Source organism: Triturus cristatus, chromosome 12 (genome assembly GCF_964204655.1).
Source record: "Triturus cristatus chromosome 12, aTriCri1.1, whole genome shotgun sequence".
Classification (NCBI taxonomy): Eukaryota; Metazoa; Chordata; class Amphibia; order Caudata; family Salamandridae; genus Triturus; species Triturus cristatus.
The window spans coordinates 461,149,024-461,166,072 of record NC_140595.1 but is presented as its reverse complement, the minus strand read 5'-3'; the positions used below and the strand labels follow the sequence as shown (position 1 = coordinate 461,166,072).

The following is a 17,049-nucleotide window of genomic DNA, read 5'->3' as shown; positions in this document are numbered from 1 at the left end:
CAGGGGCTATGAATTATTTGCATAAAGACAGCGAGGCCGAGCCCTTTGCTCGGTAGCTGGAAGGATGTTTACCTAAACTATTAGACAGGAATGCATTGGATGAGGAGCGGAGCAGATAACTTGAAGGCTGAATACAGTTTTTGGCAGGCAACAGGCCGCGTCAGGCACCGTTAGCCGCGCAGGGAGTAGGACAAAGTTCATGGACACGGATGCAGGTCCAGGCTGGAGCATTTCAGAGGCAGAAGCAGGAAAAGGCTTGATGACAGAATTCAGGGCCTACTCGCCTGAACTGTAAAACGTGAAAAGTGAACCATATAAAGTCGGTGGCCAATCATACTTAGGAGTGGACTATTTGACCCATTCATGGCGGATCTGAAAGAGGACATGTTGGCGTTGGACGCACATGTATTTGCGTCTTCATAGCTGGAACTGGAGGGAACATACATGTACTTGTAGCATGTACATGGAGTCGTTGGGGTCTAAGATAGGGGACATAACTGATCATAAAATTCATATTTCCTCATTCCCTCCTTGTCCCCTACGGACCCTTATGAAATATCCATTTTCATCAATCCATCAATCTGTTCATATAGCATCATTTGTTCTTCTTTCTTCTTCCGGGATCTCGAATGAAAATTTGAAGGCGGGATACACGATGTGGCACACAGACCACAAATCGCTGGCCCACATTGTAGACACAAGCAGCAACTGAATAGTATGAGAAAGCCAATACCTAGGAAGGATAGGATCCTCCATCCCCAGGCTGACAACACGCTCCAGAACCAACCGGACCAAGTCCAGGTGCCTGGATTCTGGTGTATCTGGCTTACGATTTTATGAAGTCGAGTTATGGCTTTATATACTGACGGCGCGTTTTCTGGTATGAAAACACAGCAACTTGATCCGATGACCCTACAAGCTCCGCCCCTATCGGCCAGAATGACGTCAAGGACAAGACGATTTTGAAGAACAACAATCCGCATCGCAGACTGCTCCTCTGTTAAGTTGCCTAAGGCGGAAGTAGTTTCATTCACTACTGCTTCAAGGGTTCTAGTTAATCTACGTATCAGCTTACTATTAGTGACTGTACCTATGTAGGGAAAGAAACCTTTATTGAAATCTGTATATTGCTCCCATGCTGTTTCAGTGTAGTCGACAATCGGAAGATCTCTCTGCTGTCTATTGTGTACTAAATGGGTATTCCTATGGTAATCAGGCGGGGCTAGGAAAACAGGTGGCAGAAGGAATGCAATGTAACAGGTACCATCCCAATCTAGGGGTAGGTGTATGTATGCGGTGTGACCACAGATGAAGTAGGAGTGACGAGAAGCTCTAAATGTAGATTTGCCTTTATCACTGAATTCTATTACAGTGGTACATTTACTATGGCCCATGTGTATTGAACCATTCTTTCTTACACATAATTCGCCTCTAACTGGAAATACTGACATAGCGGGCAAGATTGGTGTAGCTTCGGATTCAACATTCAGGATCATGAGATTAAGTGTAAAGTTACCTAATCCATATACTTCATTTTCTAGATCAGTTCCTGTTCTTTTGGGAAATCCCTCCTTGTTAGGGTAGCAGACTTTAAGTAAAACTAGGTTCAGGTTTCCCCAAACCCAGTTGTCTTGATAAACTACTGAATTTGAATCTAGGGAATTAATCAAACTAAACCATGCTCCACAGGAGCCATTGTGTGTGAACGGATACGGAAAGAGGGGCAGAACTCCCTTGTATTTCTGATAGGGAGGGAGTCGGCCACATATCCAACAATTTGTAGCATTGCTGGTCTGATGAGAATGATGTAACATACTAATGAATGTGTTGTTGCGCAGCGCAAATCTATAGGATAACTCATGCGGGGGTAATTCCCTAAAAGAATGTTCGGCAGTAGCATTGAAAGCACGCTTGGAGATAGGGTAATACATGTGTAATAATATACTGGAAATAATAATCAGAAGACTTAGAAAAAACATAATTAACAATGTCACTATGCAGTGACTACGAAGTGATTTACAGTACGCATGTTTCTTGAGCTGTTTCTGTCTATTTCTCTCTCTATTTCGGTCTAGAGGATACATGTCAGGGACAAATTCAACCGATTCACCTTGGAGAGGACTTAAACAATCAAATTGTCTGACTTGCTAGACCTTAGTTTCAGTTTATAGTTTTCCTTTTCTGGCTTGTCAACCAGGGGGAGTTTTGAGTCAGTCTGTGAGGGAATGCAGGGCTGAAAATTCAAGTCGGATGATAGTCCATGAAACTTTTTGATGTGGCTCGAGTGCAACCACCCTTTACGTCCCTCAATCTTCACAGCTGTCCTTGTGGTCAATAAGACGAGTTTAGGCGACTGCCAGCGAGGCTCCAGCGGGTTCCTTCTGTCGAAGTTCCTTACAAGTACGATATCTCCCGGAACCACGTCATGGGGCTTCACCTCAGTGTTATCGGGAAAAGCTGCAGCTACCTGTGAACGACAAGATTTTAGTGCAGACATCAAGGAAGCCAGGTAATCTGTCAGCATATTACAATCAACATCAGTTATTTTACGAGGTATAGGCGTCCCCCACATATTTGGTGGTCTACCGAAGATCACCTCATACGGGGATAGCCCTGTTCGAGAGTGTGCTACCATTCTCATGTAAAAGAGCGCAACCGGTAAAGCTACTATCCAGTCGACACCTTTTTCTCTACATACTTTGGACAGTCTAATTTTCAGAGTTTGATTATGTCGCTCCACGAGACCTGCTGCCTCGGCATGTCGGACACAGTGGAATTTCCATTGGTAGCCTAACAGAAGTGAAACATGTTTCATTAGCTCGGATGAGAACGGTTGGCCATTATCTGAGTACACGACACGGGGCAAACCATACCGTGGGAAGAATTCTCGAACTAACTGTTTGGCAGTAGTCGGGGCAGTGTAATCTGAGACGGGATACGCCTCTGTCCACCGGGAAAGAGCGCATACAACTACGAGGACATATTTGAATCCTCGACATCGTTCCATCTGGATATAATCCATCTGGAGGACTTCAAAAGGGTGATCGGGGGGTTGAAATCCACCCTGTTCTACAGGTACGCCTTTTCCTGGATTGAACTGACAACAAATCATGCAGGTACGTACTTTCTGTTTAGCTGCTGCTCGCAAGTGTTTATTGAACCAAATGTGTTGAATGCTGTCTAGCATAGCTTTCTCTCCTAGGTGCGCTGGACTATGTATAGTGTTAATGATGACCTGAACCATTGAGTCGGGGAGAAACCATATAGATTTTCCCTTCGTCATCCATCCTTGATCCGTTTGGATCCCTCCTAATTCAGTCCATCTCTTTATTTCTTCTGGTGTAGCATGTGTCTGTATGTCAATTACATCAAGGGCGGGATCCTTAACTGTCATGCAGTGTGTTGGTGTCGGAACTATTGTCTTTGTCGTGTCAGTTGGATGAGTCTGATTCTGAGCAGTCTGTTTAGCTGTTCTGTCAGCTAGGTCGTTACCCTGAGAAATAATGTCAGTCACTTTTGTATGGGCTTTACACTTCATAATCGATATTGCAGTCGGCAGATGTATTGCATCTAACAGAGCTTGAATAAGGGGACCGTGCTGGATGTGGGCACCGTGAGAAGTTAAATAACCTCTCTCTCGCCAAAGCACGCCGAAGTCATGAACGACTCCGAATGCATAACGTGAATCTGTGTATATGTTGACTTTCTTATTTTTGGCTTGAATACAGGCTTGTGTCAGAGCGATGAGCTCTGCTGCTTGAGCTGACAAGGTATTGATACAATTCGTTTCAATAATTTCAGTATCTGTTGTGACTGCATAAGCGGCCACTAACTCTCCTGTACTTGTTCTCATGCATGAACCATCTACATACAATGTCAGATCTGGATTTGATAATGGAATATCTGTCAAGTCTTGTCTGGGTTTCGTCGTAATAGTGATAACTTCAATACAATCATGTGCCAATGGGTCTGTTCCACTTAATGGCAAAAGTGTTGCAGGATTTAATGTACTACAACGTCTGATTTCTATGTGTGGTTGGAACAATGTCAATTCATAACCCGTCAGTCTTGCTATAGTCAAGTGTTGTGTTTGGGTCCGGTTCAAAAGAACCTCTACTGCATGTGGTACTTGTACTGTCAATTGATGTCCTAGCACTATGGCATCGCTTTGTCTGATTGCTAAAGCTGTTGCTGCGACTGATTTCAAGCACGCAGGAAGAGCCTGAGCTACGGGATCTAATGTACTAGAAAAATATGCACATGGCTTGTGTGATCCTGCCTGTTCCTGCGTGAGTACTGACAAAGCAGTACCTTCACGTTCTGTAACAAAAAGTGTAAAACGTTTGCTGTAACATGGCGTTGCTAAAACAGGTGCTTGGCATAAAGCTTTCTTTAAGCTTTCAAAAGCTTGTGTATGTTCCTGAGTCCAAGGGAGGACAGTCGATATCGCTGCCTCCTGTGTTGTCAACTGAATGAGTGGTTTCGCTAGAAATGCATATTGAGGGATCCACTGCCTACAGTACGAAGTGAGGCCTATGAATGCCCGTACCTCCTTTTGTGTCTTGGGTGGCGGCATGTTAACAATTAACTGGATACGGTCGGGTGTAAGCTGTCTTCCCCCCTTGGACAGCAAGTGCCCAAGGTACACAACTTGCTGGACACAGAATTGTAGCTTTGAAGGGGACACTTTGTGCCCCTTGTCTGCTAAGAAATGTAAAACCGTCAGTGATGCTTTTTCACATTCAGGTTCGCTTCGGGCGGTGATCAGCAGATCATCGACGTATTGAAGCAGGGCAGTGTTAGCTGGCATGTGGATACTGTCAAGTTCTCTTTTCAGTGCTTGGCTATAGATGCTGGGGCTTTCTGTGAATCCTTGAGGTGCGCGTGCGAATTTAAAACTTCGTCCATTTAAACTGAATCCGAACAAATATTGGCTTTCCGGATCGATTGGGACGCTAAAGAAAGCGTTCTTGAGATCAATTACAGTAAAGAACGTTGCTTCTGAATCTATGGCTGTTAGCAATGAAGAGATATCTGGGACCACGGGGTATTGTGGTACAATGCATTTATTTAATTCTCGCAGATCAATAACTAATCGATATACTGGTGGTGCTTTTGGATCAGTTCGTTTAAGAATCGGAATTATCGGGGAATTACATACATTGGAGTCGGTTTCCACAACCACTCCTTGTGCAATGAGCTCGTCAATGATTTGCAGTAAAGCCACAACAGCATCTGGGGGTAACTTGTATTGTCGTATTCGTGGTAGTACCACTCCTGTTTTGATTGTGACTCGATATGGTGTAATGTGCATACAACCTACATCAGTGGGGCCTTGCGCCCATAAATGTGCAGGTAGATTCTGTAACCGGTGATCCATGTCTCTAGACACGTAGTGACCTTTAAAGTCACGCAAAAATAGTCGTACTCCTTCCGGAGAACAACATATTACAGCTCCTAGAGCCTTCAATGTTTTTATACCTAACAAGTTTTCTGGACATGATTTCGTAAGTAATAGATCTGTAGTCCGTGTTAACGGACCGACTGTGAATGCAAGGGGTTGTGATACTTCGTTAATAGTAGGCTTTCCTGAAAAACCAAGGGAAATATTTTGTGAGCCTGAGAGGGGTGCCCCTGGGACTTCGCTGTGACTGATAGTTGTTCTGCTTGCCCCTGTATCGAGTAGAAACTTTCTGTCTTTCCCCAATACTTGACTCTGTACATAAGGACCCTCTTGATCTACTGGAACCTCAATGAGGGGTAAGCCAACTTCCCTCTCTAGGCTATTTCATGTGTAGCGCTGATACTCTGGGTAGTCATTTTGTGCATACTGGTACATCGGTTGTGTCGTGTTTTGTGTTGCAGCAATAGGCTGTGGCTGTTGTTGTAGTTGTTGTTGTGGTTGTGGTGCGGTCTGTTGTACAGCTGGCATAGGCTGTATATTCTGAGGTACTTGTTGTTGGATCTGATCCTGTCTAGGCGGACGTGGTCTCTCTTTCGTTATACCCGTAGAGATATTATGTTTCAGAACTGCGCAATCGTGTATATAATGACCTGGCTGTTTACAATAGTTGCATGTCCCTCTAACAGGACCTACTGTATCATTTGACTGTGTCGTACCCTTTTTATGACCGTCAGCTGGAACTGACTGAGCAACGAGCATTTTCATTTTCGGGTCTTTCATACGTCTTTGTTCATGTTCTTGTTCTTCTCTAATTCTATTGTGATGATATTGTAACATTTGTAACATCTGTGACGGTGTGTTACCTTGCCAAGTACTCTCGAATTTTAATACTCTACTCTTAACTTGGGGCAGAGAATTTTCAACTAATTTTGTCACAAACAGATGTGGATATGACTCACTACTTGCTTTTATGCCACTATTAATACCAAAACATTTTTCAAATCGGGAATAGAAATCACTAGTGTCTTCATCTTGTTTTTGTTTACAGGCTGAGATTGCACCCCAGTCTTCCTTTTTCGTAGTTAATAAACGTGGTAGTACCTGCACTAATAATCCTGGTAATGCTGCAGTCCTTTCCCCAAGCCCTGAACCTGCAGCTCGGGCCTTTTCTTCGTTTTCTAATGCTGTCCAATCTATCTTTTGGTCTCCCACCTCCCATTCCTTTTCTTTGAGTGTCTCGTAAATACCGGCGGGTAATAGGACTTTTAATATTTTCATAATGTCCGGGTAAGTATACTCTCCCATGAGTAACATGTCTTTTATCTCACGGTGAAAACCTGCTGGGTCTTTGTCATGGCTAGGTACTACTTTCTTCATTTCTAATAATTCAATTTTAGTTATGGGCGCGTACACAAACACGCGTTTAAAAATATTGTCCTCACCTCTGATTGGGTGTACTTCGCGTAAGGGATTCTGTCTGTCTATGTGATACGTTTTTCTTTCCAACTTGGGGGGAACTGAAACATGTTCTGGGCATACGAAGACAATGTACTGGTGTCGATATTCTAGAATTTCCTTAATTAAATCAGTACCTGAACCTCTCCATTTATTCGTGAGTAATTCTATCAGTATATCAGGTAGGGGACCAGGATCGGAGTGTTGGCTTCTATATAATATAACGAGGTGTTGTATCATGTATATACCAGCTAAACGCTGTTCGTCTGGAGTAAGATTCAAAAACGTGTGTGCCAACGCATCATCACTGTATTTTTCAGAACTGTCAGCCCATTGTACTGCTGACCTGGCTAATTCTTGTTCATCCATAGAATCAAGCATATGATACCCCCTTCGGTCTCGGAGTAATTTATCAGCAACCTGGAATAAGTGTTCAGGGGACTTCGTGTTTAACATAGGGACTTGAAAATGTCTGTTACATTCTGGACGTATCGGACGTATCGGGTCATTAAAGTATCTGGTATTGTTACAAGGTCTTCCCCTACCTACATAGGCTATCGTTTCTAATTGTCCTGTGGGCATTTCTGATTCTTCCTCCTCCTCTCCCTCTGATTCAGTTTTGTCTGCCTCCAATCTGGCTTTATGTATTCGTTCTACTTCTTTGCGGATCTTTCGGCACATAGCTACTATACATGTCTGTTTATCATGTTTTCCCTCTGATATATTCTGACCCCATCGGGTAAGTACTTGCATTTCATCCTGGTCTACCTCGGACCTATCTCTGTCTCTGATCAAGCAGTTTATGAAGAAACGTAACAGTTGTCTCTGTATATCCGCTTTCTGGTATTCCATGGCTTCGTCAATACTTTCAGGGCCTTGCCCTGTTTGGACAAAGCGATATATATTGTCTAAATGTTTAATCATTCCTGGTAGCGTCGTTAAATATATTGAAGCTCGTCGTATACGTAGTGATGATAGCAGCATTCTGTCATTTTTACCGGGCACTGGATCATATCTACAATCTACAAGATGTTCTTTAAACATGTCGGACGTTGCTATTTGGGGTGTACGTTGGTTTGCTAAATCTCTAAGAGACGATTTACTTCGTGATGGTGGCGTGGCAAAAATTGTTGTCGCACCTTCTGAGGTGCTAGGCACGAAAGGATTCGTGGGATGTAAGGTAGAGACTGTGGATGCAGGAAAAGCGGCGGAAACAGATGGACCCGTGGGATTGTGCGGAGGAGTTTGTTCTCGGCGTTGAGCACCATCGACAGGTGGCGTGTGTGGTGGAACATTAACATATTCCGGAGCTACATCGTCTAAATAGGAGGAAAGGAAAATATCTTTTGCGGTCTTGGGATGTGCTTTAATCGGGAGTAATGGGGGTGGCAAATCTTTTGGTATTCCCGGGGTGGCCTTAGGTAAACCTTCGGCTAAAAGAGGATACATACCATTCATAAGAGCATTTCGTTGTCTGTCTACTTGTTCTGTTTTTACTCGGATACCTTCCTCAACTAATACGTTTTCTCGGGCTCTATTTGAGTTCTCTCTACTTTTCTCTTCCAGTCTGAGCGCTTTCTCTGTGCGCCTATGCGATTCTTTACGCCATAACTCAATGGCATCTTTCTGTGACTGTCTGGCTTTCTTTTTCCATAATTCTTCTTCTACTCTCATGATGCAATCTGCATCCCATGTCCCAGCTGCTGGCCACCTCTGACTTTCTGCTAGATCCTTGGTGTAGTCCACCCATAAGTCAAGATATAATACAGCATCTAGGCCATGTTTATGATACATAAAATACCCTGGAGTGTCCCTAGGTGGAATGGGAACAGCTTCTTCGAGTACTCCTTTTCTAGTTTTGATCTGTCTTAATTTTGAAAAGAACGGCATCTTTAAACCTTCCTACTTGATTCTTACTTGAACCGAACTTGAACACAATTAATACAATAAACACAATAATGAACACTCATTCATACCACAATTTTTGAACACAGTAAAAACATTTAACATTTAACATTTAACTTTTAACGAACAATGATAATTAGAAGAAAACTAGTTACTGACATAATACTAATACTAGATAATATTGAATTATATACATGAACATACTGGATATACTGCTAAACAGTACAGATACACTGCTAAAACAGTGCAGACCGGATCTGTGTACCCAAACCCGTCAGGACCGGCACAAATTAATGTGCACGTCTAACTGCCTCCCCAGCAACGGTACTCACCGGGTAGCACGGAACGGAAGGCCTCGGAACTGAACTGAACTGGACCGGACTGGACTCGACTCGACTCGGAACTTCGGAACCTGGTGGGCCTCTGTATACCTCGGATCTTGCTCTCTCAGCTAGGCTCTGGTCGGAATACTTCGCACTTCTCACCGCCTCGTCTGGGTGTTGATCGCAGCCTCAGTCACCCCCGTTTGGCCGGAGGGAGATACAGGAAATCCTGCGGGTACGCGTTGTTGTCCGTCCGGCTGTGGCAGGAGACCGGGCCTGCAACGCACCTCCGGCGCGTGAGATGAGAAAGTGTCCCTGTTCGGGCGCCAATTTATGTGGTAAATATTTAAATTACCTGTACTATTTTTTTATGCGGTAAAGTCTAGTAAGAATAACTCAGTCAAAATAAGAGGCAGAATCCGTGGTATTAGAGGTTCTGAAAAGGGCTTTATTCCTTACAAAGGAATTATAGTTCGAACTAGGCAATCTTATTCCATCACCACGAAGGTTCAGGAAGGGATAGGCAATACATTATTGACACGTAACAATATATATATATGAAAAGCATTGCATTAAGACAGATGCAGGAGGCGTAACTGCTGATAATACAGATAAGAATACACATACGTAATGAAAAATAGGCGTAAATACAGGCGTATACTAGAAACGTCATTTAAAATGATGTCACAAGTGGGTGGATCCATAAGAGAATCCTGCAGTGTCAGCAGAAATATTTGGCAGAGATGCGCGCGCAGCCGCATGACGTGTGATTGACGTGTGATTGACGTGCAACTAGAGGGTGAAGGGGAATTGACATTTAGCTCTACATATGGAGACAGAAGTCTGGGGGGTCAGGTCAACCTAATCCCAAATCGTATCTAATATCTTTGTTTAAGGAACTGTTTTATCCAAAAGGAAAGGTCTCTCGGACGGAATCTATTCTATACTGACTGTTAGTGCATGTACAAGCGTCTATGTGTCTACATGAGATGCGAGGGGGCAGGAATCTTCCATGGTAACAGGGGCTATGAATTATTTGCATAAAGACAGCGAGGCTGAGCCCTTTGCTCGGTAGCTGGAAGGATGTTTACCTAAACTATTAGACAGGAATGCATTGGATGAGGAGCGGAGCAGATAACTTGAAGGCTGAATACAGTTTTTGGCAGGCAACAGGCCGCGTCAGGCACCGTTAGCCGCGCAGGGAGTAGGACAAAGTTCATGGACACGGATGCAGGTCCAGGCTGGAGCATTTCAGAGGCAGAAGCAGGAAAAGGCTTGATGACAGAATTCAGGGCCTACTCGCCTGAACTGTAAAACGTGAAAAGTGAACCATATAAAGTCGGTGGCCAATCATACTTAGGAGTGGACTATTTGACCCATTTATGGCGGATCTGAAAGAGGACATGTTGGCGTTGGACGCACATGTATTTGCGTCTTCATAGCTGGAACTGGAGGGAACATACATGTACTTGTAGCATGTACATGGAGTCGTTGGGGTCTAAGATAGGGGACATAACTGATCATAAAATTCATATTTTCTCAGTCTCACTAAATTAGACTGGTAGATAGACGTCCTTACTTTCCGAATGGACAGCATGTTGGATTACCTTGACAAACATATAAATACCTAGACATGGTTGAAAGGCGTGTCTCGGAGAATGCGCATGTCTGTGCGTCAGCAACTCAAAAACGAATGGAGAAGATGGTACTGCAGTCAAAGACGGAGGATCTTGAAGCAAGATCACGTCGCAACAACCTCCAAATTGTGGGACTGGAGGAGTCCACAAACCTTGACAATATGAAAAGGTTTGCAGAGAGACTTCTTGCAAACGTATTGGGGCGCAAGACATTTTCAGACATCTTTGTTGTTGAACGTGCCCACCTGACTCTGCGACCGATACCTGGAGCAAAGCCATGTCCTATTATAGCATCCCTACTAAACTATAGGGATCGGGATGCGGTGCTTTGTAGGGCGTGAGAACCCAAAGTACTGCTTTATGAGGGTATGGACTTAGCATTCTACCCTGATTTCACACAGCAGGTTCAGGAAGCTCGAAAGCAGTTTCTTTCAGCTACGCACAAACTCCAGGAACTGAAGCTGGAGTATAGTATGCTGTATCCCACGCACTTGCGGGTAATGGGGGGACGATAAAGCGTTGATTTTTGTGGATCTAAAACAAGTGCACCAGTTCCTCAAGCGTTGTGCAGTGGCTTCAAAGGACCCGGATGAATGAAGTGCACATCGACTGCACTGACTGGTGGAGATCCGCAACTTGCGACTACCTGTTGGACTCCTCAACTTGGCGGACACCACTTGCTGTACTGGTAATGTTAAGGGACTGCTTGCTTACAGCTGATTGCTGACCATTTGCCATATGTTGCCTGAAGGAGGTGCTAGGAATGCTAGTGATGGACAATTGCTGATGGGTAATGTGTTCACAGTCTTGGTTTTAGTGGGCCTCTGTGTTAATTTGTTTCCTCTATTGCCCTCAACATACTTGAATGCAAGCTCAGGATTTGTGGGCATGCAGGATGGGGCGGTACAGGTAGGCGAGGTGGTGCATGCATCACAATTGTTATGTAAATGTTATAACATGCACGATGTCTGTTGCACAGCCCCTGTGCTTTACCGACCCCGCGACATCTATCCACGTGTGTGTGCCACGTAATGGGAGGACTAGCAGGGATATATTTTCACTGTGTATGTTTTGGGGCCTCACAGTGTGGGTGGAGGGATGGTTTTGTTTAGTTCAGCTGATTAATCTGCATTGGCAATGGCTGCTAGCTGTTAATGTTATACTTTCTGCTAGGATGAGATTGATTGAGATGTGGGAGAATGGCAGATGACACGGGTCACACAACACAGGGCACACCAACCCCTTTTTTGATCAGGCTTCTTACATGGAACGTCTGAAGCCTAAACAACAGTAGGAATGTGTGAAGGTTGTGGTGTACTTGCAGCAAAGCAAGATTGGTGTCGCTATGCTGCAAGAAAAGTATCTTGCACCCGGGAGTAGCAGGGTACTTGCTTTGCGAGCTCTTTACCACACAATCTAGATGTGTGCTAATTGGGGTCAGACAGGGCGCAGATGTAAAGTTGCAAGAGGTGTGCACTGATCAAGGCAGCAGATATGTCATAGCTCGCTTTACCAAATTAACGAAATGGGGGGACCTCCAGCAGATCTGGGGTGGGTACTCCAATTGTGTGTTGGATCCCAATCGAGATTGTTCTTAAGGTCCACGCCGGCATCCCTCAGCACCAGCCTGGACCCTCCAAGAGATTGCGTCTCAGCATGGTTTGTAGGACATTTGGAGACATAAGTACCCCATAGGGGAAGGATATACACACTACTCTACAGTGCACAATATTTGTACGTCAATTGACTTCTTGTTAATATCCCACAGCTTGATACAGTGGGTGCACTGCTGCAAACCCTGGCAGCACACATACTCTGATCATTCACCAGTTTTTATAGAGCTAGAATTGCACAGTCTAACCCAAACGCATTTACAAGACGGTTCCCGCAGTACTCCTTTCTAGATACAGTGTTCAAAGAAGAACTTGCTCAGGCGATAGGTGATTTGTTTCTGCATCAATGTTGGCTTGGTATCTATATTTGGGATGGTCTGGGAGACCTTTAAGGTCTATATCTGGGGTCACTATTTCTAAACACGCTGGGGTGATCCCGTACCCATGCGGTAGGATGGCTATGTTGGAGGTAGAAATTGGAGAATTGGAAAGGAAACATAGGGAGACAGCAGAACAGAGATTATTGGGAGACATACAAGCCAAGTTAGAAGAATGTCACGACACTGCACAGAGCGAAATTAATCATCTGGGGAAGTACTTGACCGCACAGGCGAATGGAGAGTGGGAGAGGCCGAGAGGCCTAGAGCCACGCTGACAGCACTTTTATGCCCCAAACGTGAGGATGAAACAATTTGAATGCAAAAGGACGAACAGGAGACACCATTGTACAAATTACTGTTCTGTCGGTACTACACGGATTTATACACATCGAGGCCATCGTCAGAGGAGGGAGCTACTATGAACTACCTTGCATGAAATGGCTAACGGTGGAGTACAGGAAGCACCTAATGGCCCCACTGCACCCAACCAAAATAATAGCAACTTTGAATGGTATGCCTGGCGGTAAGGAACCAGGAACTGATGGGTTGATGGTGACCTTTTATAAGGCGTACCAGGAAGTACTTGTGCCCCACCTAATGACACTATATGAGGAGATGGTAAAGGATGGTTGTATGCCACCCTGTATGAAGGAGGTACTATTGGTCATCCTTCTGAAGCCGAGCTTGCTGCTTGCGAGGCATAGAATAGTACTAATATGGGGATGGGTACCACCTCCGACACTGAGAGAAAGGCACGTGGACATGACGTACTGCAATACCCAGTCTGATACCCATCAGTACTTATTACCGATTTGCAGTCTCCCCAATAATCCAGCGAAGGGGAGGACGAATCGGTGACGCGCTGATAGCAAGGAAATCTAAATGCCTCTTATGGATAGTAAAGTGTGCAACAGGGATACTAGTGGGGGGGGTTGTTACTTGAAGTGCTATAGAGGGGGAATGGCGGTCATTGCAAGTGGACCACCATAGAGGGGGATTTGGAGCATCTCCAGACCGGGGTGTGTGTGTGTTGAACAGGTTAAAGATGTCCGCCTTGTTAATCTGTGACAGCATTGGAAAATCTGTAATTCTTTTTATCCCATCTCAAATAATGAATGTCATGATTACATCTGAATCGAGCCATGCCAATTGTCTAATTGTTAGTATGCTATGTACGGCTGTAAAATTTAAATAAAGCTTTTAAAAAAAAGAACATCTTTGTAAGGTGCAGCTCAGTTGTTGGATCTGGGTACCTCATGTTCTTGGCGAACTTACAAATCTTATATATTCCCGAACCAAAAGAGTCTAGCGGAAGTACCACTGATTTGTTTTTGTGAATAGGCTATTGTGACAAGAAGTTACAGATGAAAGCGTTGTCTCAAGGGCTGTTTTTTCCTACCCATTTTGCATATTTTTTATTTCAACAGTTACCTTGTTTGGGAATATCATGAGGGATCTCCATAAATGACCCTTTGCTAAATTCAGAATTTGTCTACAGAAATGTATAGCTTCCTGGCATCACCCATGGGTTTCACATCTGTTTCCACCACAAACTGGAAGTAGGTTGAAAGTGCAAACATTTGCAAAAATTAGCTGCTACTTATAAAAATTTTAAAACTGTGGTTTCATTTTTTTTTTCCATACAGCTCTGCATGTTCCTGTAAGCTGAGAAAATTGTAATTTTTAGCACAAAAAAACGTTTTGCTGATCCCATTTTTAGGAGATATACCAGACATTTTTTCCCATTCTTACCACCCCAAAAAATCTCCAAAATGTAGCTATATTTTGGCTACTTTCTCAGACCCCTCTTGGGGAATCCACAATCCATAGGTACCTTTAGAGTCCCCATGATGTTGTCAAAAAGGGTGCAAATATGGCATGGATACCTTATGTGTGTGGGAACCCGAACCCCAATAGTTTACTTTACTCCAATATTTTGAACACCCCAAAACTATAAAAGTAAAATCAAATATTGGGTCTGGTGTCACTCAAGAACTAAGTTCCAGATCAATGGGAACTTATAGAGTTTTATTACAAATGGCGATAGGAATTACAAATAGTTCCATGCTTTCCCTGATGGCTCTGATACAGAAGTACAAAGTCAGAATTGTCAGGTTCAAGACTGCTACCCGCATATCTAAAGAGAAAAATAGCAAAGGTATGAGATTTAAAGTCCTGTCCATGTGAACAGAGTTCTATGGGAAAATAAACCCCAAATGGACAGTCTGTGAGTAAAAGTAAAAGTTACCAGATCCACATAAAAAACATCGGTTTTCATACAATTTTTAATGCATAAACAATGAGAAACATTCAGCATAGCGTGATTATCGACAGTACACTTTAGACAAACCAGAAAATGGATAGTCGCAAAAAAATCTATAGCATTATCCCTCTTCTAAGAATAATCAAAATCGTCCATTGCCTTCCACAGCAACAGAAGCCCGGAGGTGCAAAACATAATATGAAACATTCTCCAACAAAGACCAATACATTAATGTGCTAGCATTACGGTATCCGCACTACTAGCAGCAATATCCTTCAAGAAAAGTTACATCAGAAGCACTCTGAAAAGCTTCATTCACAGTCCACGCTCAGGAAATTACGTCACGCTGTGATGTGCTCTGCGGAAACTGTGGGGAGAAAGGCCTTGCAGGAGACATTGATTGGGAGTGGGAATGAGCAGGAGCTGGATGAACAGAACACCAGAAACTGCTTCTGTTTTTAATAAAATGATGTCTTCACGAAAATGTGGCACAACTAAACTACATTATCATTCATATTTCTAAACATTTTTATCAATTGGTTTTAAATGCGACATCATTCCTTGATTAAGAGTATTATTCATCATAAAATGACTTATTCACACACATTATTTGTCACCCAAAATTGCACATTTAAAAGAAATCTAACTTCGAAAAAACTTTATGCAGGCATAAGCGAGAACTACCCCAAATAGTATATAAAATTAAAATAAAGAAAGAAAAAAGGCTCAGCCCAGGGGTGAAAAAGTAGGCCTGGGCAGAGTATGCGGAGTTGTGCTCCGCGGAACTCTGTGAGTGCCCAAAAACTCTGCTGCGCTGCGCAGGGTTCTGTGAGCAGAAGAGTGCGCTGCTTGCACTGATTTTTAGCGCCAGGAGTTTGTCCCGCACTATAAAATCACTGCAAACGGCACTACGCATCGCGCCAGAGAGCACTGCTTCTTTCTGCCGCTCGCATAGATATTCTACGCGAGCGGCAGATTTCTCAACACAATCAGTTGCGACCTGCTGCGAGCGCCAGTGTTGAAAAATCTCGCTGGGAGGTGGTCTAGCATGTAATTTTAGAGTTTTGTGGAACTATGCGCAGAGTCGGCAAAACTCCGCGAACTCTACCGGCTTAGCAGAATTCTTCACCCACCCCTAGGAAAATCCTGTGCAGTTATGGGGTTAATAGTGCATCTATATATCCATATGTATGTTTACCTAACAATATAATGGTAGTCAGTACTGTGGAGTCAATTTAAGTGCAGGTCAGAATTACTGACCTTTTTATTTTGCTTTCCAATCCTTCCCATGCCTTTGTGGATAAATTGTTATCTGATTGTTTTGTGCACCTTCGTACTAGGTTGTGGTGTTTCTAATAGGAAGTGAATTCGAAGAAGGCATTCCGATTAAGCGAGCCTATTCTTATACAGTGGATACCATTCCTGGATCTTGTTTCGAGAGAGCCGGCTTTGAGGGATCTGTTCTTCAAAGTACAGTTGCTGCTTCTCGTCCAGTCCAGTTTTTAGGACACTGACCTGTAATGATACAAAGTGTAGACATTCTGTAAAGTGGATGTGGTTGGAGAAGGCTCATCCTTCTAAAGCCACCTTACTGGCTGGCGAACAGTAGCTGTTCAGTTTCTTGTGACATCACGACTGAGCCTGAAGGGCGTTTCTTTAAGGTTATATGCAGTTGATTAATTCACGCAATCAGGAAGTTTCTAAAGCAGTTTTTCAGCAGTCGTGAAGTCTATGGAGCAATAATATAATGGAAGGAATCAAGTCATTTGGTATATCATTAAACCTCCTCGTGTAGTTTTAAAAAAGATATCCCTGTTGACAGTGAGTTACCGAACGTAAAGCATAAATTTTAAAAAAACAGGCTTCGATGCCATGCAATAAAGCAGTCTTGTCTTTTTCTTGTTGCTTGAATAACTATGGTTTACCGCTTAGTTGTGCATATTAATAAAGATGCAATATTTTTTAATACAGGATGGGAATTTTTCTCATGCCACATACACCACAGAGAAACCTCCCAAGGCATTGGTAATTGGACAGTCAGTATTTGCAGACTTTGGTAAGCTAACTTT

General features: G+C 43.5%; 1 protein-coding gene across 1 annotated transcript in view; it reads left to right on the top strand.

Annotated features, from left to right (window-relative positions):
* ITFG1 (integrin alpha FG-GAP repeat containing 1) overlaps nucleotides 1-17,049 on the top strand; it is a 1,870,060-nt gene that overhangs the window by 288,244 nt on the left and 1,564,767 nt on the right. The window contains exon 8 of the mRNA XM_085639265.1: nucleotides 16,952-17,036. Within this exon, the coding sequence (XP_085495391.1) occupies nucleotides 16,952-17,036 (85 nt within the window). The remainder of the gene's footprint in view (nucleotides 1-16,951; nucleotides 17,037-17,049) is intronic.